The 21,282-nt window shown below is 50.9% G+C and overlaps 9 protein-coding genes across 9 annotated transcripts; 4 read left to right on the top strand and 5 right to left on the bottom strand.

Moving 5' to 3' along the window:
* Window positions 1-1,557: 1,557 nt before the first annotated feature.
* Window positions 1,558-3,215, bottom strand: CONPUDRAFT_56042 (uncharacterized protein; the record flags this gene model as incomplete). The annotated part of the gene is made up of 6 exons (XM_007770052.1): window positions 1,558-1,935; window positions 1,992-2,250; window positions 2,306-2,505; window positions 2,560-2,730; window positions 2,833-2,854; window positions 2,905-3,215. 6 exons carry the CDS (start codon window positions 3,213-3,215, stop codon window positions 1,558-1,560), a joined length of 1,341 nt encoding a protein of 446 aa, XP_007768242.1.
* A 312-nt stretch (window positions 3,216-3,527) lies between these two features.
* CONPUDRAFT_55671 (uncharacterized protein) lies at window positions 3,528-6,480 on the bottom strand (the record flags this gene model as incomplete). Its single annotated transcript, XM_007770022.1, has 10 exons — window positions 3,528-3,655; window positions 3,708-3,814; window positions 3,869-3,992; window positions 4,043-4,086; window positions 4,167-4,220; window positions 4,271-4,560; window positions 4,610-5,113; window positions 5,173-5,652; window positions 5,767-6,256; window positions 6,311-6,480. The coding sequence occupies 10 exons, from the start codon at window positions 6,478-6,480 to the stop codon at window positions 3,528-3,530; spliced, it is 2,391 nt and encodes a 796-aa protein (XP_007768212.1).
* Window positions 6,481-7,876: 1,396 nt separating this feature from the next.
* On the top strand, window positions 7,877-9,137 carry CONPUDRAFT_104083 (alpha beta-hydrolase). The gene is made up of 6 exons (XM_007770244.1): window positions 7,877-8,104; window positions 8,165-8,303; window positions 8,358-8,541; window positions 8,597-8,743; window positions 8,802-8,931; window positions 8,993-9,137. The coding sequence occupies exons 1-6, from the start codon at window positions 7,909-7,911 to the stop codon at window positions 9,115-9,117; spliced, it is 921 nt and encodes a 306-aa protein (XP_007768434.1). The 5' UTR covers window positions 7,877-7,908; the 3' UTR covers window positions 9,118-9,137.
* A 526-nt stretch (window positions 9,138-9,663) lies between these two features.
* CONPUDRAFT_55752 (SMAD FHA domain-containing protein) lies at window positions 9,664-10,556 on the top strand (the record flags this gene model as incomplete). Its single annotated transcript, XM_007770029.1, has 5 exons — window positions 9,664-10,021; window positions 10,077-10,187; window positions 10,242-10,293; window positions 10,356-10,450; window positions 10,498-10,556. The coding sequence occupies 5 exons, from the start codon at window positions 9,664-9,666 to the stop codon at window positions 10,554-10,556; spliced, it is 675 nt and encodes a 224-aa protein (XP_007768219.1).
* Window positions 10,557-10,929: 373 nt separating this feature from the next.
* On the bottom strand, window positions 10,930-12,473 carry CONPUDRAFT_165225 (uncharacterized protein). The gene is made up of 3 exons (XM_007770243.1): window positions 11,890-12,473; window positions 11,041-11,833; window positions 10,930-10,984 (listed from the first exon to the last, which is right to left on the bottom strand). The coding sequence occupies exons 1-3, from the start codon at window positions 12,342-12,344 to the stop codon at window positions 10,964-10,966; spliced, it is 1,269 nt and encodes a 422-aa protein (XP_007768433.1). The 5' UTR covers window positions 12,345-12,473; the 3' UTR covers window positions 10,930-10,963.
* An 800-nt stretch (window positions 12,474-13,273) lies between these two features.
* On the bottom strand, window positions 13,274-14,141 carry CONPUDRAFT_165224 (uncharacterized protein). The gene is made up of 5 exons (XM_007770242.1): window positions 14,056-14,141; window positions 13,797-13,871; window positions 13,583-13,727; window positions 13,437-13,526; window positions 13,274-13,386 (listed from the first exon to the last, which is right to left on the bottom strand). The coding sequence occupies exons 1-5, from the start codon at window positions 14,087-14,089 to the stop codon at window positions 13,332-13,334; spliced, it is 399 nt and encodes a 132-aa protein (XP_007768432.1). The 5' UTR covers window positions 14,090-14,141; the 3' UTR covers window positions 13,274-13,331.
* Window positions 14,142-14,150: 9 nt separating this feature from the next.
* CONPUDRAFT_143947 (DUF254-domain-containing protein) lies at window positions 14,151-16,643 on the top strand. Its single transcript, XM_007770241.1, has 11 exons — window positions 14,151-14,497; window positions 14,546-14,605; window positions 14,662-14,731; window positions 14,780-14,969; window positions 15,027-15,141; window positions 15,197-15,339; window positions 15,395-15,476; window positions 15,525-15,865; window positions 15,922-16,106; window positions 16,159-16,270; window positions 16,321-16,643. Exons 1-11 carry the CDS (start codon window positions 14,338-14,340, stop codon window positions 16,459-16,461), a joined length of 1,599 nt encoding a protein of 532 aa, XP_007768431.1. The 5' UTR covers window positions 14,151-14,337; the 3' UTR covers window positions 16,462-16,643.
* Window positions 16,522-19,055, bottom strand: CONPUDRAFT_153533 (Metallo-dependent hydrolase; the record flags this gene model as incomplete). The annotated part of the gene is made up of 10 exons (XM_007770240.1): window positions 16,522-16,676; window positions 16,725-17,160; window positions 17,227-17,590; window positions 17,648-17,993; window positions 18,053-18,136; window positions 18,206-18,272; window positions 18,336-18,512; window positions 18,566-18,607; window positions 18,660-18,806; window positions 18,864-19,055. The coding sequence occupies 10 exons, from the start codon at window positions 19,053-19,055 to the stop codon at window positions 16,522-16,524; spliced, it is 2,010 nt and encodes a 669-aa protein (XP_007768430.1).
* Window positions 19,056-19,299: 244 nt separating this feature from the next.
* CONPUDRAFT_104066 (Emopamil-binding protein) lies at window positions 19,300-21,153 on the top strand. The gene is made up of 8 exons (XM_007770239.1): window positions 19,300-19,527; window positions 19,582-19,684; window positions 19,749-19,932; window positions 19,984-20,068; window positions 20,122-20,135; window positions 20,189-20,611; window positions 20,667-20,765; window positions 20,822-21,153. The coding sequence occupies exons 1-6, from the start codon at window positions 19,384-19,386 to the stop codon at window positions 20,286-20,288; spliced, it is 630 nt and encodes a 209-aa protein (XP_007768429.1). The 5' UTR covers window positions 19,300-19,383; the 3' UTR covers window positions 20,289-20,611; window positions 20,667-20,765; window positions 20,822-21,153.
* The last annotated feature ends 129 nt before the right edge of the window (window positions 21,154-21,282 follow it).

The following is a 21,282-nucleotide window of genomic DNA, read 5'->3' as shown; positions in this document are numbered from 1 at the left end:
CTTCCATATTCCTATTCTCGCCACGCCAAATACTTCACTTCACCCCCCGACGTTGACGACGAACACGAGACCATGGGACTCCCATCTTTAGAGGGCACATCACGGCCCTTGTCGTCAAACACCACGTTTCCTGCATTCCATTTGCCGCATCGGTCTCGCACGCAGTCAACGCCTTGTCAAGCGAGCAAGAGTGACAGCGATACGCCTTCCCTTTCTTCTGCAAACTCCTTCAGCTCTGTAACAAGCTACAGCGACTCGCAGTCCCAACCGTCCTCTCCTCCAGTCAGCCCAAATTTGCTCAGGACGCCTGCCGACCACCCATCCACGCTTCCTTATCCCACCATCATAGAGGAACGCTCGGCAGAGGACTTCGACGTTCACATGGACCGTCGTTTCTCCCGCAGCTCGGAAAGCATAATTTTCGCCCCCTTGGAATTCGCGCCGCAATCCAAACCACCCACACCCACCCAGACACTCCTTTCAACGCCAATACGCTCAAAGCGGACATTTGATGTCGAGCATTTACGTCTCGATGTTCAGGCCGCCTCGGCCCTGAACGTTCGCCCCTCGACACCCTCCCCCGCATCCCCCCTGGCCTTTGCCACACCCTCACACTCGCCATCTCCATCGAACACGTATACACCCTCTGTTACACCCTCTGTCTCGTCAAAGCAGAGCACCAATCGATACTCGTTGAAGAATTTCTTGGGTGGCTCGAAGTCCTTCAAGCTCTCTGCGCCCGTACCCTCGCCGCCGCCGCCGCCACTGCCATGTCCACCTACACCGACGAGCATAATGTCGTCTCGTACCACAATGACTGTGGTGTCACGGAAGGACGAGAAGCGTGAGGAGAAAATTCGGAAGGCAGAGGAGAAGAAGCGCAAGAAGGAAGGAGCTCGGTACAAAATGGAGATGCTCGCACTCGAGCTTAAGGAGCGCGAGCGCCAAAAGGCCGCTGCAGTGGACAGACAGTCGACCCACTCGGGCCGATCGCTTGGCCGAGGGCGGCGACAGTGGGACGAGGAGGTTGCTATGTACGACGGCTTGGCTGCACTTTGACAAGTGCGTCCGCTATTCATGGTTGTGGGCGTTCATTTACTCTAGTTATATAATTCTTTATTGCTCGTTAGATCGATCTCGACACTCCTTTAGCATTTCATTGTCGCATACTCACTGATTGAGTGTCCCGGATTCTGGTGTTGTTGTGCTGCTACTGATATTATACACTTATATACATTCAATAAACATTATGCATAAGCTGAAGAATAGAATACGGTAACTACAAAATAAGGAAAGCAAGTAACAAGTCATTCATCCTCATAGGTCATCACGATCATCCGCCAAAGTGTGAACTAGACACGCCGAAGTTCAATACTTCGCATAGGGCCATCTAAGCACCAAACGCACCAAACTTCTCATATTGGGAGCCGTCATTAGAATACCCAGCAATCGGAAACTTGGTGCTTGATTCCTGCTCTGAAATGTCGGATCCGCTTGCGGTGGCCTCTTCGGGCTCACGAAACCGATCTATGATATGGTTGACTAAAAGGAACCGAGTCAATGAAAGCGACAGTATGACGTCCATGCTGAAACGTACACTGCTTCGTATGAACTGGAGTAGTTTACTGTCAGTAGCGAAGGTGGGGAAACTGAACCATGCGGACCTAAATCTCTTTGTTTAGGACACGAGCTTCCTTCTGCGCAATCCGGACGTCTCGCGACGTCCGGATCCAGAGCGCCCTTCTCCCGCTCTCTTATCCACCAATCTTTCATCCCTTGTATCAGGATTTCTGCCGCGCAAAGTCGACATATCTTGGAACGTGTGGCATCAGGATCTTCGTCTCTGCCTGGAGCCACAGAATGAACGTCTAGGAAGAGGCCACTGTCTATCATGATCTTAAAGCTACCAGGCTGCGACTGAAGGTGTATAATGATCTGGACATTTTAAGTTTCATCAGCACTAGGCAAGAACGATGGGCTGTTCCGCTCACTTCGTGATAGATACGCCTCGGACTAATGTGGTTGTTGGTCAAGTAATCGATCATAATGTCAACTTCGACGTTGTTGCCGTTGAAGTTATCATACATGTCAGCTGATAAAATTAGGTCGCCTATATCGTTCATGCTGTGAGGACGTTGTGCAAGCAAAGGTGCAGCAATGCAGCGATCCGGGACGTTGACTCCGCAGAAGGAGACTTGACAGAAATCGCATTTCGTAGTACTGGGTGCCAAAAGAGCAAGAAGGTTTTCGCTACAGCGGCAAAGGTTAGGTGAGACAGCAAGGGTTGAATGATGGAGATACGCACCAGTTCCCGCAATATGCATGGCCAGGGGGAGAGCCGTCATCCAGATGCCAGGCGTGCTCAGCATCGACAGCATAGTCTACTACCGGTTCAGGGCACGACCAGCCAAACTGATTGTTCGGACTGCAGTGTGGGCAGGGGCGAACGTAGTCCAAGTTCGGGTTAAGGTTGGGTTCAGGCGATGGTTCTCTAGGAGTAGGTATCTGCATATGGACATGAAACGGTGGGGCACATGAGGTTGGAGTTAGCATACTTACCCTCATAATTGACCCCTGCTTGTAAACCTCGTCAGCTTGCCTGCGTTCCCCTTCAGCGCGCGTGCGAGAGGGGTCTGCGCGCAAGATGATGTCCACAAGCGACTGCAGTGGTCGTGATGGAGTAACAAGAGAGGCTTGTGCACGACATGCGGGACAGCTAGTGCCACCATTCTGTTGATGATAGAAGTTAGTTTCGTATTGACATACCATGCGTTAAAGCTCCCGATATGAGGTATCTCGGTACGCGACGCAGGACTGGAGATTAAGGCTCACCTTGATCCAGAGGAAAACACAGCTATAGAAGCGCTCAGCTACGAATCAGGGCTCGGTAGTGAGTCAACTGACCTTCCACAGAAGAAGTGCTGACACGGAGAAACTACGACGGGCCTGTAAACCAGCTCAGAGCAACATCCGCACTGTAGCTCCTGAATGATGTCCTCGGCGAGAGCCTGATAATTCGTGATGTTCGCCGCTGATGAGGTAGAGGCATATCCTGCATCTGAGTCCTCCCTAAGTCTCTTCCTGCTGCCGTCGCTATTAGAAGCGTCAAAGGAGGGCGAAGCTCCTCGCTTCACGCCTATGGTTGATGTGTGCCCCGCCTGAATGACAAAGGAGGAGGATGCTACCGACGCGTACGTGGCTGGTGGCAGGGCCATCTTGAGGACGAAAGTTCAGTCAGAGAAGAAGTTAGACGATGTGCACGGCGGGCGTGGTCACTAGGGAGAATGTGATATAGTGCAAGTGCAAGTGGATGATTACATCCAACTACAATATTGTGTTTAACCAGCCACACTTCCCCAATCCGGCCGCCCTTCTCACCCAGAAGCCAACATAAATATGACATTGCGTGCCATCCACGACAAATGAACAATCATAACAGTGAATACTCGAACAATAATGTAATAACATCAACATTGTCTAAATTATCAATACGTTAAGCAAAGGTCCAAGCCGTACAATTTCGGGGATTAGAGAGTGCTTGTCGAAGGCCGCATTGTGGTGGCGTCGAAGGGCGATTGCGGCGGCGGGGGCCGCCCCGCAATCGCACAACACTGGGCAAGTTCATTTCGTAGCTTCTCACATTTACGGCGTTGCTCTGGGACATGATTAATTTAGGTCGCCAGGCGGTGAGGTTTGGTTCTCCGTACCTTCATGGGGCCACAAAGCATTCAGATAATCGATCGGCTGAAGGAACGCGATCGCAACATCTAGAGCAAGAGTCAGGGACTGATCTCGATACCAGAGATTTAGCGAGCTGGGCGAATCAATATCAATCTCATGAGATAATACATCAAGAACGAAGACTCACCGCCCAATTTGGCTCATGAACCAAAAGATGAAGAACGGTCGTAGGTGGAGATTGCTTGTGGCTTGGCCGGTCAACGTATGCATTGAATCGACCACTCTCCGAGCGAGATTCGCTTGGTGAGATACTGCAACGTGGTTAGTGAAGGCGACAACAACACTGCAATGCACTACGCACGCCACTCTTCTGCTTTCTTCCGATGGAACAGCCCAGTCGAGAGGCTGTCTGACAGCCCAATTAATCCACTAAATCCACCGTCAGTATTAAGCAGGTCACATCGCATGAGAACAGCGTGGCTTACATGGCGTTAGGTGGAATGAATTTGTGAAATTCCTGCGCAATGCATGTCCGCACACTATCCCAAACTTGTCAATAAGGTACTGTGGCAAAGGGTAGTGCACGCACTTGAACAGGTACTCGTGCCCTTGGAACAAGAACGTCCTTTCCATCCCACACGTATGCGCATCCAACGCTCGTTCGATAGCGTCTGCCTCTAACCATGCGTTTACTCCAAACTGCGCCGCCTCCTTGTCTGAAACATTAGGATTGTGGCGCACGCGAAGACAGCTGTGCCACAGCAGCATTGCACGATAAATCAGTGCCCAGATACTGTCCTTGGCCGAGGTCGTCGACGTGAGAGCCATCGACAGCGAACTGCTATTGCTAGGTGTCTCCCCGGGAAAGAGCAGAGCAAACTTGTGGAGATGAGAATAAATCCAACGACTGACGTTCCAAACGACTCACATTAGATGGCTCAGATAGGTAGAGATCGGGAGGTACACCATTGGATGAAGCTATGTACGACGTAAGACCGGCAGCAAGCATAAGTGAGCTCCAGCATACGCGTCGGCAGACTTCCTTCCGTAGCTCAATTTCGGTGGATGTGTCGTCCCATGCAGGTGCCGAAACCCAAAGTGGTGCATACTCGTGAGAACCAGGCCAACGCTCGCCAAGAGACATGGATGCGCAGGAGCAACCCATGCTGTGATACGTCTGGGTCGCACCTACAATGGGATAAACAGACATGGACTGCAAAGAGGCTTCCATAGAGTGCATGCCTATCAACGCGTCGTGTGTGGTCGGAACGGATGGCACTGAACGTGGTGCGAATTTCGACGTCTTCGGATCATCAACGTCTAAGAAAGTCAAGGAAAGGGCGCGCATGATTGTATCAAGCATCATTACTCCAGACGCCGACCGAGTTTTACCATCAAATGGATCTGCGCAAACTTCGAACATGGCCAAGAGCTGTCATTGTTGAAATTAAAATGAGCAAATGTCGGCGTTAGTAATCAGAGCAGACTTACCCAAGCAGCTTGAGCTAAAGTTTCGTCGATCCATCTAGCATTGAAACTAGCTTCCAGAGCACCTTGAGCAATATCCCGAAGGCGAAACGCTTTCGCCCTTCCTATTTTTCCGAGACCTGCCTCTGAGCTTTGCAAGAACGTAGCCATCATAAGCATAGCAGGCAACAGAGCAGGCTGCATTCGTTCCCGCTTCTCGGGATCAAAGTATGACGATAGGAAGTGGGGAACATGGAAGAAGGAGAACCAATAGTTCGTTGAACGAAACAAGAAACGGATGTCATTCGTAACCAGATTCATAGCGTCGTTACGTTCTGACTGGTTAAGGGTAGGAAGATGGAAAGCGTTCGGCGAAGAGTACAAGGCAAGCAAAGAGTCCCACCACGTCTTGCGGGTAAAGTCAAGAGATGGCTCGGCGGTAATATTGACAATGTTCTCGTCCACACTTTCATCATCATCGTCTGGAAGCTGGGTGATGTAAGCCTGGGTAGTTGCGCCTTGACTAGAAGAATATGTGTTGCCAGCCAGACCAGCCAAATAAGAATAGTGGTTGAGTACGTCCTATCCGGGAGATGAGTTGATGCCCATCAATTCAACATCAACAACGCTTACGTGAGGATGCTGCACATCAGCTAGTGTCCCCTGAGTTAAGTTGGTAGCTGAGGATGAGATGGCGATCGGGTCTAGCGGGGGTAAGGAGTCGCCTTGAAAGGTGGAGGGGGTAATCGAAATCTCGTCAGAAAACTGAGGTTGATCTGAGAGCGAACTGCCAACCAAAGGAGGGCCCAGGACAGACATAAGGGGGTCAGAAAGGTTGAGGCCTCCTTCAACTGTTGCCTCCGTAGCCCCAGACCCTGTACTTTCCCCTTCGTCATGCCTCTTACGCCTCCGGCGGCGGGCTGCAACGACATCAGATTCGCTGTCAGCCCTGACACCCCGCGACATACGCTGTCTCGCCCCAGGAACCTTATCAGGCCCACGACGTTTTGGAACTGCATCATAGGAGCATGTATCAGTCGCCTTGGAACGTCGAATGCAGTTATGACAGGCAGGCTTTGCGCCATCACATCGGATTTTCCGAGAGCGACTAAAGATAAAGCATCAGTCTCATCCTCGGCTGTGCAAAGATGCATGAACATACCATTGTACGCAAGCCACGTACACCCGTGCTCGGGGTCGCCCTTGAGTTGTAAGAGGTTGATCTGGCGCGAGCTCTAGACGAGGCTTGTCGCGCCGACTCTTCCGGTTCTTCAAGCTAGAGTCCGCATCTAGGCCCTGTGGAGGTGTATGGGGAGTGGCTTCCGGAGACATAGAGGCGTGAAGATGCGGGTATTCCTGATCTGAATCAGGCAGTAGAGAGGGATCAGGTTGGGAAGACGCCGAGTCTGTCATTGGTGGCCCTCCGTGAGCGAGCGAGTCATCGTAGTACGCAGGACCCTCGCGTGATGGGTAGCGCAAGTTGACGTCGCGGTCTACGAAAGACATGCCGTTCGACTGGTCGGGGTACTGTGAACGAGGAATGGAAGCCTGAGGGAAGTCCATAGGGGAAGCATAGGCGGCCGAGGCAGAATAGGACTGATGTCCTGAGCTATACGCGCTGTCCACGTTCCGGTAAAGGGGCATTTGAGGGTTGGGTGCGCTCATATATGCGGGTAGGTTCATTCGATCGTTAGGAGGGAGCGGGCCAGGGTAGGGGACGCTCTTCTGGTACGGTTGCGAGCCACTGCCACTGCCACCCGAGGAGTCCATGACGAGAGATTGGCGGGTGTCAGAGGTGGCTTGCTGAGTGCGATACATCGGAAAGGAAATAGTGAAGGGTGCTGTGCCCACCGGCACGGTGTTGCACGAGTGGCGAGATTGTTAGAGAGGGGAGGGGGAGTGAATGCGTGAACGAAAGGAGGGAACGAAGAAGCATCAATATTTGTCAATCTCCTCCGAATAGATGTTGATTTATCTATTTGGCTCGTAAATACGTATGCTGGGTGGGAATGTTGCCTGAATCATTCAAGGTCTGATATTCAGTGCCCTGTGCAGTGCTCATTTCGGCGTCGTCTGTGATGGTGGACGACGCATCCTTAGTATCGACCGCTCGTCGCCGAAGGGGCGGGATATCTACCTTGGAACGGGTGCTATTATGAGGCAAATCATCTCGTCCAGCGTGGCTATCGCTTGCCACCACTTCCTGGGGACAGTAAGCAATCGTCGGCTCCCCCGCTCGTCGTCAACCAAACCCACAGCCGAAGTAACCGACGCCGATCATTCGCACGCTGCCTTTTCAAGTTCTTTGTGCCTTGTTTTGTAAATCTCGCTCCTTTACCCAATCAACTTGCTAGACCAGGTTGGCTCCGTGTCTCTCTTCATTGGAACAAGTTCTCATACGCGGGGTATGTAGCCTCGCCTGATCTGCCAGCGAACAGGAGAGGCTAAAAATAATAACGATCAGCATGCTACTCGCAAATCCGCAGCCTTAATTATAACATGACGCCTTCCAATCTTCCAGCATCAGTAGCTTTCAGGCGGTTTAGCGGTCAGTTGATCAACTGAGACGCATGCGCGTTGGCAGCTTTCCCCACAACACCATGGTCGGCTTTCAACTTCTTCACAACGTTCCCACTCGCCGCATGATTAACTCAACGTCGGACCCGCCTATAAAAACTCCCAGACGACCATGATTTGAACGCTGGGCCACTCCTGGGTTCTTCTTGCTGTCGACATTATTTAGTGGGCCACCGTATCACTATGCTCTTCACGGCTGCTGCTGTCGTTGCTCTGGCTGCTGCTCTCCGCGTCTCTGCGGTACCAGCCCCTGTCGAGGCATGGGTTTCCTCTCTGACAAATATGTCTGCCTCCGACCTTTCTGCCCTTGCACCGTACACTCAAATGGCAAGGGCAGCCTACTGCGATCCAAGCAAGGTCACTGGTTGGCAATGCGGCGGTACGGGCATGTCGAATTCCAGTTAAGCCGACGACTGAATACCACGTTTTTTCCGCGTAGACGCATGCAACGCAGTCCCAGGTGTCCAGATTACCACCACAGGCGGTGATGGTGACAGTGTTCAATACTATTACGTCGGCTATTATCCCACCGACAATTCTGTCGTTGTTGCTCACCAAGGCACCGACCCCACACAATTGTGAGTTCAGAGAACCAACTGATATCCTCTTACACTTTCCTGATGGCTACTCAGTTTGTCTGACCTGACGGATGCTGACATCCCAATGGAGAACCTCAACTCTACCCTTTTCCCCGGTGTCGACAGCAGCGTGCAGGTTCACAAAGGCTTTGCTGACGAACACGCTCAAACGGCCGACATTATCCTGTCTGCGGTCAAAAGCCTCATCTCATCGACTGGTGCAACCATGGTCACTCTGGTAAGCTTTCTCGCCACTCAACTCTGCTTTAAGAGATTAATATATTGCCCAATAGATTGGACATTCGCTCGGCGGTGCTCTGGCTGAGCTCGAATGCATGTACATGCACCTGAACCTTCCCTCCAACATTGCCGTCCGAGGGCGCACCTACGGCACGCCGCGTGTCGGAAACGCCGCATGGGCCTCCTTCTTTGACTCTTCCGTACGTTCTTGTCTTGCTAAATTGACTATTTCTCGCTGACACCGAAGTTTATGGCTAGATTTCGGACTTCATGCGCGTCGACAACGAGAAGGACCCGATCCCAATCTGCCCTGGCCGTTTCCTCAACTACTCTCACGTCCAGGGAGAGGTTCACATTGTTCAAACCGACTACGCTGTCGAGTGCCCAGGTGCGTCTATTTACGTTCTGTCATCACTCCTACGGGGCTTACGCAATAGTGACACTTATAGGTGATGACGACGCCACTGATGCCCAGTGCACGATCTCGACCGTTCCTAACGTTGCTGATGGCGATATTCTCAACCACCTTGGCCCTTACCAGGGTATCTACATTGGCACCATTTACTGCACGTAGAAGATGCCTTTTTAATTACCTGGGAGTCATGATGTATTAAGATATGGGTATTTATCTGTGCTCGATGACTGATTCAACTGTGAACTCCTGAATTCCTATGAGATTGAGATAGGTGAAAGGCACTGCACTTCACAGGACGCGAAACCGATAGCGGTGGCCTGCAGCCCACTGACGCGGTGCATGTCATTATAGGGGCTAAGTATTTCCTTCCCCACGTGGCTCTCGGCCATGCGAGTGACGCTCGTGTCTTCCTTGTGTCCCTGAGCGAGTTTGGTTGCTGTTAATACAGCTCACAAACGCGTAACCTCCCCTATGGCTCACACATCTCAATCACCTCCGCCTCGCTCCGATGCTAATGGTAGATATCAGGGAGACTACGGTACTTCGAGCAGGGGAGACGACGGCTATAGAAGGCGAAAACGCGAGGACGACGACTACAGACGCTCAGAAGGACGGGATTCTCGAGACCACCGACGACGCGAATATGATAGCAGACGAGATGACCGGCGGATCTATGATAGACGAGAGGGATATTCTGGTCGCTCGATGCGGGAACCTTCAAGAGATAGGCGCGACCGTGACAGGCGGGATAGGGATAAGGATAGAGACGGGGATAAACCGAGAGAAAATGAGAAGGAGAGGAATGGGGACCGCGCAGGGCCTTCACGTCGCTCTCGTTCCCGATCGCCGCGAAGTCGGTCTAATAGGCCTGGGTCACGGTCGCGCTCCCCGGAGAACAAAGCGAGACCGAATTTTAACCAGTCAGGCTTGCTCGCTGCTGCGACAAACACTGTCACAGCGGCAGACGGCTCAAACACGGTATTGAAGTATAACGAGCCGCCAGAAGCTAGGACGCCCTTACTTGGGTGGAGACTCTACGTGTTTAAGGGACAGGATCAAGTCGGTGAGTGCAAGCCCCTGAGTTCGTTTGGCGGATGTGCTCATACGTGCCTCCATAGAGTTGTTACATATAAACCGCCAGAGCGCATATCTGATCGGCAGGGACAAGACCGTCGCTGATATTTTTATTGACCATCCTTCATCTTCCAAGCAGCACGCTGTAGTCCAGCGTGAGCCATTGACCAGTCACATCGATGTCAAACCACCACTAACTTAAACCCCAGATCGACAAGTTCAGGAGAGAGATGAGTTTGGAAGCACTAAGGCTGTCATCAAGTGGGTAGTCCCGAACTAAGTGAAGATTAGCCTACCGTCAGTCCTGACATTTGCCCATGCAGACCGTTTATAATAGACCTGGAATCGACCAACGGTACGCACGTCAACGGCGAACAAATCCCGACGTCCAGATTCTATGAGCTCAGAGCGAGTGATGGTGAGTGCACAGGCCTCTAGCTTGATGCAAACTTATACTTGTCACAGTCATCAAGTTTGGCTTGTCGACTCGCGAATATGTGCTCTTACACGATGATGCAGCATAAATATCATTGACTATTGCGTGACTTCGGAGGCTGTACGACTCATTTTGCTGTACATAGACAGCTGCATTACTGCAGTGACAACATTGACCAGCAATGTTAGTGCCTAGATAATTAACTTGGAGTGAGACTGATGGGAATACTAGTGGATACAATTGAGCGAAGCTCCTGTGTCGCGGGTAGATTGTAAATGAAGATAGTGCAAGAAGAAGTAGATGGCGTAGCATAAGAGGGAGAACTAGCGTAACGAGAAGTGGAAAGTAAAGGAAATCATGGTAGCATTGTCAGTCATACGTCACGTTATCTGGTCCTGAGGCAGAAATCAGAACATTTCTCGGAAGCACAGATGAAATACAACGCACGAATCATTTAATGGCCGGAGCAGCCCGTTGGGAGGCAGCAGGCTCCGGTCACAAACACATGAGGAATTGCTAAGATGGCGCAAAAGTGCATCTCGTCGACTAAAGGTTTGCATACATCCGCCCACCATCGTGTGTGTTTGCTCCTTGTAATCCGTATACAGCACCGGCATCGAGCTAGCGAGCACTTTCTTGGAGGCGTTTTCTATCTTCACGCCGTGACACACAGGCTTCACCAGCGAGTAGTGAGCGAAGTGAGTAGCGATGTGCCTCGTCGCATCCAGCCCACGGGTCGGGTTGTTGGGTTTCCAGTTGCAGCCAGATACAGGGCATCCGACGACCAATTTCTTGTTTTTCTCCACCGTAATCGTCAGTGGGACGGGAAGTGCGATAAGGTCCCCAAAAGCCTCTACTTGGGTATTACGCGCTTTGACAGATTTGTATTGGGCAGCAGATGGTAGCGTACGGAAGCGGGTGGCAGACATGCGACGTGGGCTGCAAGGAGGGGGAGGGGGAGAAAGGCTGGTGGTGGTTCGGGCACGTTTGCGTGGAGATGGTGTAGCGATCGAGCGCCCGCCTGAAGAGCGACCACGCTTGCGGCCAGCCGACAGCGAGGGAGTGAAAACGTATTCGTCTTCGGACGCATCCGAGTCACTGTCCATATCAGATTCCTGACAAAGTTCCCGAACGGCACGACTAGCAATAGCAGCGCTTCTTCGCATAGTCCTAGCAGGGGAGGAGGCAAAATCGATGGACTCAGTCGAAGGGGCAGAATTAAGAAGCTCGAGGCTATCAGAGGCCTTCGATGTGGAAGGTGCAGCTGGAGGTGATGTCTCGTGGAGAACGAATGGGGCACCAATGGACACCTCTGAGGCAGAGTCGGCTTCGGACTCCATATTAGAGTCGGTGCTGCACTCATCACTGAAGATACTGTCAGTACAAGGATAATAGGGCGACAAAACAAATAAAATACGTACGGGCCAGAGATGCTCATGACATTGCAAGTATACGAAGTTGTATCCCAAAAGGGTTCGTACACAGGGTTGAGCGCATCTTCGTTGTGATCGTCCAGGGACGTTGCGGATTCGGATTCGTCAAGCGAGGACACCGAAGAAGAGGATGGAGATGAAGGGAAAGAGGTAAACGCCAGAGGGTCGGCCATGGTACATGCGTCGTTGCCAGCTGAGTCATAGAAATGCCTTTCACCGCCGTCTGCCAGAGCAGACTTGTTGATGAACTCGTTGAACCAATGTTCAAGAGCAAAAGAAGAATCGAGGACCGCGTACAACGGATCCAGATGTTGGGGGTAATTACAGTAATCTGCGGTGGCCATGGAAAGAGCAGGAATTAGTGACGAGTGAAAGAGAAGTGACCTTGTCTTATATACATTTCTGGTGCTCCAGTGGCTTTCATCTTCACCGTGAGGCAACATTGCTTTCAAGCTGCCCTCCTGTCCGTGAGGCAACGAGCATTTTGTCCCGTAAATGGTAACATCGCTGATAGTGGTTGCCCAATAATGAAAGAAAGTCGGGCCGGGAAAGGGAACCCGACGCCGTGCGCTCGAGGTTACCTTCGCTATGATCACGGCGTCTGCCTCTGAGAGGCAAATCTTTCATTTGAGATAAAGTCGTGATCCTTTGTCCTTACATCGGGCGCTGGAGATATCGGAGCCGGACCGAGCGTAGAAGGCGCTACTTAACAACGTTGCCTCCGGATGCATTAGCCCAACTGACAGAAATGTTAGCTGCGAACAAAGCAAGCGATGATGCTCAGACACAAACGACATGAATCCTTTCAATTGGCCAACACATGCGTTGATCGCGTTGTACTTGCGCCCCGAGCCCGCGTTGGAGAAGCGCGATCATGAGGCCCATCTGAGTACAGACTGGGGCAAGCTTGTCTTTTGCCAACGCGATGCTTCTCCTGACTGAGTATCTGCACTGCCTGTGCTTGCCCGTCTTTCCAGACGGCTGGACCCACGTTGGACTCTACATCGGAACGAGTATCATGTTCGGCGGTGTTGCGGGAACGGCATTGAGCTGGCGTGTTGGCAATGCCCCACACTGATAGCCTTGTGTTTCGGTTGTGTCACGGTGACGCGTTTCATCGACGGTCGTCATAGAACACATGTAAATGTTCGGAGCTTACAACCGGACCGTCGGTACAGGGCAGATGAAGATCAACCAACGTAGCGTGCAGATATGGTTTTGAGCTATCTGTAGGCTTGGACAGTCCTGGACGGGATGGGGCACGGTCACACAGACTAGTGTTAGCGAGCGTACCTTGTACAGCTGCAGACCCGGCAGTTTCATCTGTGACTTGCTTTGAGTCAAACCGCCCGTAGAGATGATTGGGTTGCATTAGATGTATTAGCTCGAACAAGGTGAGAAGGTAGGAACAAAAAATACGTCTACAGAAGCTACCGGTCTCTTCGGGAGCGTATCCTTTTTCCATTCTGAACAGCAGGACCCCGACTAAACTGTACATTCAGAACATCGACGGATTGGTATAAACCAGCACTCACCCACGTATCTTCTTCTTGGGCTTCGCCTCGTGTGCGAAGTCTTTGATGGGCTCACCCAGCCGGTACCTGTTCATGCACCACATAATGTACCTGCACAATGTGTAAGATGACCTTTGCCAGATTTGGACCATAATAGCGTCACGCACCGCCTGTCTTTGACAGAAACTCCAGCGGTCTTCATCTCAGGACCCGTCATCTGCCAGAACTTTGCCCATTCTTCTACTTCGAGCTTGGTCTCGGATGACCGACCGATTGCTGACAGGAATTCACCGGGGGTAGATATCTTTCCGGCTAGAGAATGAAGAGAGATCCAAGAGTCACTATTTTGAGCGCGACCTGACATTCGTCTAGATTACTCACGTAGTCCTTTAGGCACGGCTGAAGGCACCGCCTGACTATTGAAGGACCGAGAACACTGGGGAAAGGCTTGTCGAGCTAGGTTTCTCCATAATAGGGACATTATAGAGGATGGGAGAAAGAAAGAAATCCGTGCGGTTTGAGAGTCGCCAGAGCCCAGAGGAAGTGGCAACTTACTACTGTTGAACGGAGTGAGTACGCCAGTGGACGCGACGCCGAAACGAGAAAATACGGGTAGATCACGTGGGATAACGGTCCGCATACCCGCAACTGATAGGAAGCTCAGCGTCAAACATGTCGCCATTAACCTGAACAGAACATGTCGGCCAATTCCCGCTCGCGCTCAACAACACCTTCAAGGTCTAGTACTCCCCTTTTGAAGCCTTCTTCTTCACGCCTCGCAGTCCCAACTGCCGTACGCGCAGTTTCGTCTACCAGTAATCTCCATGTCCCCCCTGCAGCCACTCTTTATCTCCCGTCCGAGACCGCGTCCGTTCATGGCCTAGGACTCGACAGCTCAGCATCATCAATCAGAAACGTGGACATGAATGAGGGAATACTGATCCAGGATTCGGAAGCCGATGTTGTGAACAGCGAAGAGACTACAGCTATCGGTCACATGGATGACGTTGCAGATGAGGGATCGAGGAGGAGCTTGCGAGATCATCTCAGGAGAACTCTGAGTGGAAAGAGGTCCTCCTCCAGTGAGTTTGAAGCATAGTTTCAGATACCTATAAACTGAACTTGTCAAGCCGCCAGTCCTCCCCGACGTCGAGATACCGATCCTGACTTGACGGAGGTAGCTTGGAAAGGTAAGACGTAGCCTGTTGCATTGACCTCTTTCATAGGCAAGCTCTCATGTGATTAGACAGCAGTCATGAGTTTGCGCCGCGATCCTATTTTGTCCTGACAGAAGCCGGGAAGCCTGTATTTGCTAGGTGTGTAAGGTTGCATAGCTGCAAACAAGAACTAACTTAGTCAACTAGTCAACCAAACGATGAGGCTGCGAACTCATTATCTTCCATGATGGGAGTCGTGCAGGCGCTTATCTCAATCTTTCTCGATGACGGAGACAAGATACGTTGCATTAATGCAGGCAAAATGAGAATTACTTTCCTTCAACGTCCTCCACTGTACTATGTTTGCGCATCTTCCTGGGGTGAACCCGAGTCCGCGGTAAGCTCTCATAGGAGTCGACTTCGACTTGTGTTCACCTTTTCATGGTGAAGGAAGATGAGATCACATCTTGAGTATCTTCACCTGCAAATACTCAGTGTAGTAACCGCTGCCCAACTGCGGCGGATTTTTGAGCGTCGAACGAACTTCGATCTCAGACGGTTGCTTGACGGTGATGCCACTTTTCCATATTCCTCATGTTCTTCAGAGCACTGACAATACTGAAGGTTCCGAACCATTTTTGGTCTCCTTGCTCCATAGGATGGAACTTGATCTGGCTATGGCAACCTCATCGCTACACTGCCTCCAGTTGGAGTCGAACCTTCGGGCGCGCGCCGCGGATGCTCTGGTGCCAGTTACCAAGATGAAGGTAGGTTTAAATGGTCGTCGTGAGTGATCACAGATATCAAACTATATCCTTCCAGGACGTCCTCTACATCATCCTGGTCGCGGAAGGCAGGGTCGTAACGTTGGTCAGGCCAAAGAAGCACTCGATACATCCTACGGGTGTGTCATCTATACAACATATGCGACGATGAACTGACGTTGCTCCAGATTTACACATTCTCGTCAATACCATTCATGCCCCTTCCATCTATAACTCTCCCGCATCTGCGTCTTGGATACCTATTTGTCTCCCAAAGTTCAATCCAACAGGTTTCGTGAACGCATACATCTCATTTTTGCGCAAATTCGACGGTGACGAGGAATCCTCGCAGCCTCAGAGTCCACCTAAAAGCATGGATCATTCTCAGCAGCAGGGCCCACGAGGAAACACCGATCCATCAGCATTAACACAGTCTAGAGCTCACCGTGATGCTGGTATTGCTCTCGTGTGCATCAGTGGTGGTGGAGAATTCGAGACCGTCCGAAATTGGTGTGATAAGGTTGAACAGGTACATTGTCATATGTCGTCGTTCATCCGACGTTCGCATTTGCTAACTATGCGTAGAAACTAGAGCAGGACGGGACTCTTCAGGCTATCTCACAGCTCATACAAACGGGGAAGGCTGATTATTCCGTTTCTGCGCTGGGAATCCCAGGGCTTCGGCATTTTGTGTACAAATCTAGGCCTCACGTGCAGGTCACTATGCCATCATTTGAGGAGCCGTATGAAGAGCTTGATAATAGGCGGAGGTGAGAGCATTCAGCAACACTCATGTTAGTCCTGCCACAAACATTGACCTAGGATCGTAACACTATACCAAATGATACATGACGCTATTCATGCGAAATCTGGGCAAGAAGGGACACTGAAGTTGCAATACATCCGAACGGAGAGCGAGATTGTCATGGGATGGGTGAGTCTCCCTTGTTTATTAGTAGCAGCTGAGCTTACAACGTTGTGTAGATCACTCAGCCTTTCGAACTATACATTGCCTTGTCACCTCGCTTACCCAAAATAGCTGTCATCAACGCCGCCAATGCTGTCGCACGTTGGGTGAAAAAGGAAGAGGCCTCACTTTTCCTGAAAGATGCACCGGTATTTTGAGTAGACGTTACTTGAAAGACTTTGGCGTTTATTCATCAAGGATGTCGGTAATGTCATATGTCAGCGGACTCGTTTCCCCTGTACCCAGACAGATAACCTGTTACGCCCATCACCCATGCACCACCACTTTTCGACAAGCTCCTCCGTGATGCCACCAGGATTATCGAAGATGTCAATGGCCCCGACTCCTGTACCATCTGCCGTGTATACGCTTACTACGCTTCCTCAATAACTATCCGTTTTAAAGTAAAGCAGATACGTACTACTTTGTGCGTCGAACGCTTGGCCCACTTCGAATGACCCGATCTTAGGGAGGTCCATGGCCAGAGCACCTCCGCGCGTGGCGAGATACAAAGCTTCTTTCCAGTTAATCGACAGTGGTTGGTGCCCTTGATGCTGGCTAACACCACCAATCTCTGCCTCAACAGTTCGGAGACCCTCGCGCATCCTTGACACGGAAACGGCCTGCCGCATGCTGTTCATGATGTCCACGCTGTATCCGCCTGCGATGTCTGTTCCGAGACCGACTTTGACACCGCGCGACAGAGCCTCGCGAAGTGGGAATGGTTTTTCGGAAAAGTAACAGTTTGAAAGAGGACAGTGGGCGACCGAGCTACCGTACGTTGCCATCTTTTCCAGCTCGGTACCATGTAAGAATGTACAGTGCGCTTGTATAGTTTGAGAAGATAGTAAGTTGCTCTAACCATATCACATTTCCCGAATAGCAGTCAAGATATTGATCGACGTATCCATTTGGTTGCTTACCTGTTCAAAAACGACGATGTCGTCAAGCTGGCGCTCGCTCTTGACCCATTCTACTTCCTCGCGCGCTTCAGCAAGGTGGCTCTGCACACGGACCGACTGTGACTGAGCTAAGTCGCCTAGGCTATGTAGGAGGTCATTTGAGCAAGTTGGCACGAAACGCGGTGTGATTATCGGTTCCACCAGTCTGAGATGTGGCGGATACTGAGAGAGGAAGTCTCTAGTCTGCTGTATGAATTCTTCAACAGAAGAAAGGGAAGCTAACGCAGAATCCTCCTTATAAGTCGGGCGCGAGGACATGTCCATCGAGAGCTTCCCAACGAAAGCCCTTAGTCCGGCATGTTGCATAACTTTGGCAAGGATCAAACTAATCGAACATATCAGACGTGGCGCTCGTGCAGGCTCATCATCGAATTAGCCTCACTTCGTCTTTATGTTCAAGGTGCCGAAAAGAGATACGGCTCCAGTGCCAGATTCTAGTAAGCGATGGGCGAGCTTGTTGTATACACGTTCTGCCAGCAACGAGTCGTTATCCAGCTGCTCTTCTGACTTGAACGCATATTCGTCCAGCCATTTCATCAGGGGTAAATGGAGGCCAGTGCCTTGATAGAGGAATTGTGGGGCATGGAGATGTAAATCGCAGAATGTAGGTACGAAGAAAGCACCATCCTCCAACTTCGTAATTGTTGCATCCGAGTTTTGGACAAGCCTCGATGCCTCGGCTGACGACCCCAATAGCACGTCGGAGATATACCCCTGTTCATTCACGCCTATACGGATTTAGTACTACCTAGTCAGAATACAGTCAGAAGCTCCTTGGGATCCTTACATATGACATGGTTTTTGAGGATCTCGAGCTCTCCAAGACGCCTGCAATGGACAAAGGTTCCTTGATAGATAGCGGACGACATCGCTGTGAAGTTGTGAGTTATAACTGTTCAAACTCAAGCTGGTTGTTCATTGTAGAATCACATCGTCACACGTGCGTGGTAGTACGGTACTTCTACAAATAGAGATCGGGACGTGCTCGAGAGTGACGACGACTGCATCTTTTACGTTTGTTAAGATGCGTGAGCCATGCAAGCCTTGTTGCGTAACCAGTCTATAGTGACGTCTTCCAAATGATCATCGAAATCACCGAAGTCTAGGTGAGCATTCTTGTCCCGAACGAGCGAAATGGCTCGTGACGGTGCATCAGAATTCTGTAATGTAAACGGTGAACCCGAGCTGAAGGCAGCTTGAGCAGTATAGGGCTTCCACGAATGGGAGGATGACTGTGGCAAATAGGGCTGATGTACAAGTTAGATCGCTACGAAAGTGAGGCAGATGCCCTGAGACGTACTATCAGAGCTGGGTCGCCGGAGCCAATCTTTTCGCCGTCAATCTATAGAGAATGTACGTCAGCCACATGAAAACCCTATCCAGTAGCTACCCACCACAAATGCAACTGCATCTTTGAACGTCTCTCGGATCTTCTCTGCGACCTTCTCTCCTACTGGCGCAAGTGCGCTGTCCTCTAAGCGTTCGGAAGCTTGATAGTAACCCACGACAGACATCCCATGTGCCTGAGCATGGCCGGCCGCCTTCGCGAAGAACAAAGTTGAGTGATGTCAGAGCAGATGAATCGAACGGAGAGGTACCAGGTCCAGTCCAATTTCCATCATTGGGCTTAGACTTGTCCAATGATGAAGTAAAGGGATGGTGTCTTCAATAATGACATTATCCGACGTAGTTCGCCCGAGGAGGACGCCATTCACAGGCAAGTGTGGGTGTTTGGCAGCATGAAAGAAGATCTTGCAGTATGCCTGGTTGGTAATGATATAAGGAGCCATGAGGTCGTCAGAAGTCGCGTCGTAAGGAAGGACCTGAAAGGAACGTACGATGTTAGGACATGGACAAGTTGTACACCACTAAATAGATCAGACCCACTGTCAGAATGATTAAAGCGGTACTTGTGCTATACGCAGGTTCAACCTTGTGATGCTGAATGGCAAGGTACTTACGCGTTCCGACGGAGGAGTTAGATGCGTCGTGCAAGAAATGCACCCGTGTTCTGGCTCCCACGCGACCCCAGTGCGACCCCGCGTCTTGGGAGCTTGTTCGTGAACATAAAGTAGAACCACAGGTTGTTCCCGTCGTTGTCACATACCTCACGCTAGGATGTCGACCACTGAAGTTTTCTCAGCCACCTCAGCTTACTCGCTGACTGTCTTTACGACTTATATCATCATAGCTTATACTGGTGCCAAGACGCTTCTTCCCAAAAATGCGCGTTGGCAGGATATTGTCACGTTCGTCTATCTGGTAAGTGCCAGAGGACATACCATCCCGTTGAATCAACCTCATTTAGGTATGCAGGCATTTGATGCCCTGATCCACTTCACGTTTGAGGGGTCTTTCCTGTATCTCTCTACATTCGGCAGGACTGTAAACTCGAGCACTGGACCTGCTGCGGCTCTGTGTACGTCTGTCGCGATAATTACCCATTTCCGGCGCCAATTCGGCGCACTCACTGCCACCCGCAGGGAAAGAATACGCTGCTGCAGATGCGCGCTGGGGTGTCTCCGATCCCACGGTTGTTTCGCTTGAGATCCTCACTGTCATTGGTGTTGGCTTGTTGTGCTGTCTCGCGCTCAAGCAGCTTGTAAACGACGATCCCGCCAGGCATTACTGGATCATTGTCTTGAGTACTTCGGAATTATATGGCGGGTATGTCACCTCAATTCCACCCTTGCCCTTTCGCCTGATCACGCATGCTAGATGGATGACCTTTTGCCCCGAGTGGCTTACTGGAAGTCCTAACTTGAATACATCTAACGCTTTGTACCTCTGGTGCTACCTGGTCGTGAGTGATTAAACTTCCTACTTATGTTTGGGCACTCACACTATGGCAATTAGTTCATGAATATCATGTGAGTCTGCCTTACGCCGCTTGTTAGCACTATTACTGATTTCATGCCCACAGCTGGGTTATCATTCCCAGTTGGCTTATGTGGGATTCTTACCAGCATATCACTGGTTCTCTGCGCCAGACTCAAGCTATTGCGAGGGCAAAGAAAGACTGAATATCTGGGCTACCTTGCGCTGGGACTGAGGTCGTATCTACCGTTCATATGACTTTTGTGCTGATACCCTCCTTACATAATGGTAATAAAGAGCGTATTTTCAGTAGTTTGCACTCAACGCTAGTATGCGCCAAACAAGGGATATCCGTGCATTCCTTCCTAGTTGTGCTAAGATATGGAAACATTGCAACAATTATCATAGTTCATTGTCCCGAGAGTTAAAGTCCGTGGAAGCGCGAATTCAGATGGTACGAGAGGCCACGGTCACGTCTAAGCGTCAACAATGGTAAACTCAGGGCTAGCGTTGCCGGAATCTCCGAACACTGCAATACTGTGTTAGCCTGGGGCGAAAAAAACGAAAATAGACAGACTACGTACAGACGAGAATGCATTGGAACATGTGGAAAGGGTTGATTTCAGGGACCTTTACTTCAACCCAGCCTTGGGAGAGAGGGAAGTTAACAGCGATCGGGTCCTCTGAGAACAAATGGATGTCAGAAGTTTCAACGCCGCACGCTAGAGCAAGGGCGTACGGATATCGAGGTTCTCGCTGTTGTTGAACTTCTGACCGTAAAGGATGAGGCCAGTCATGTTGGCCTTGTCTGCGGGAACGGAGGAAGCGTCCCAGGTGACATTCTGAGTCGAACCAGCGGTCCAGACGGTGCCCGCCTTGGGGTATGTGATAGCAGGGCTGATCACGTCGAGTTGGACCGGCTTTACGGGCGCAGCGCCGACATGAGAAGCAACGGCAACCAGGAGGGTAAAGAGAAAGGCGGTAAGCAAAGAGAACATCATGGAGTCAAACGTAAGCTTAAACGCGAACGAAGAGTTGCTGAACGAATGGAGTAGTGCTGAAGAGCAGTGGGAAGCCTCTAAAACTGGAGGCTACTGGAGGCAAGAGGGCGTTAGTGGTATCGGTTGGAAAAAAGAAATGTCAGAAGCCATTTATAAAACTGGGGTTCATTCCAAGAATGCTTGTCAGTGTTTGCCAGAT

The sequence above is a fragment of the Coniophora puteana genome (genome assembly GCF_000271625.1).
Source record: "Coniophora puteana RWD-64-598 SS2 unplaced genomic scaffold CONPUscaffold_6, whole genome shotgun sequence".
Classification (NCBI taxonomy): domain Eukaryota; kingdom Fungi; phylum Basidiomycota; class Agaricomycetes; order Boletales; family Coniophoraceae; genus Coniophora; species Coniophora puteana.
This window is presented reverse-complemented; position numbering and strand designations above follow the sequence as displayed.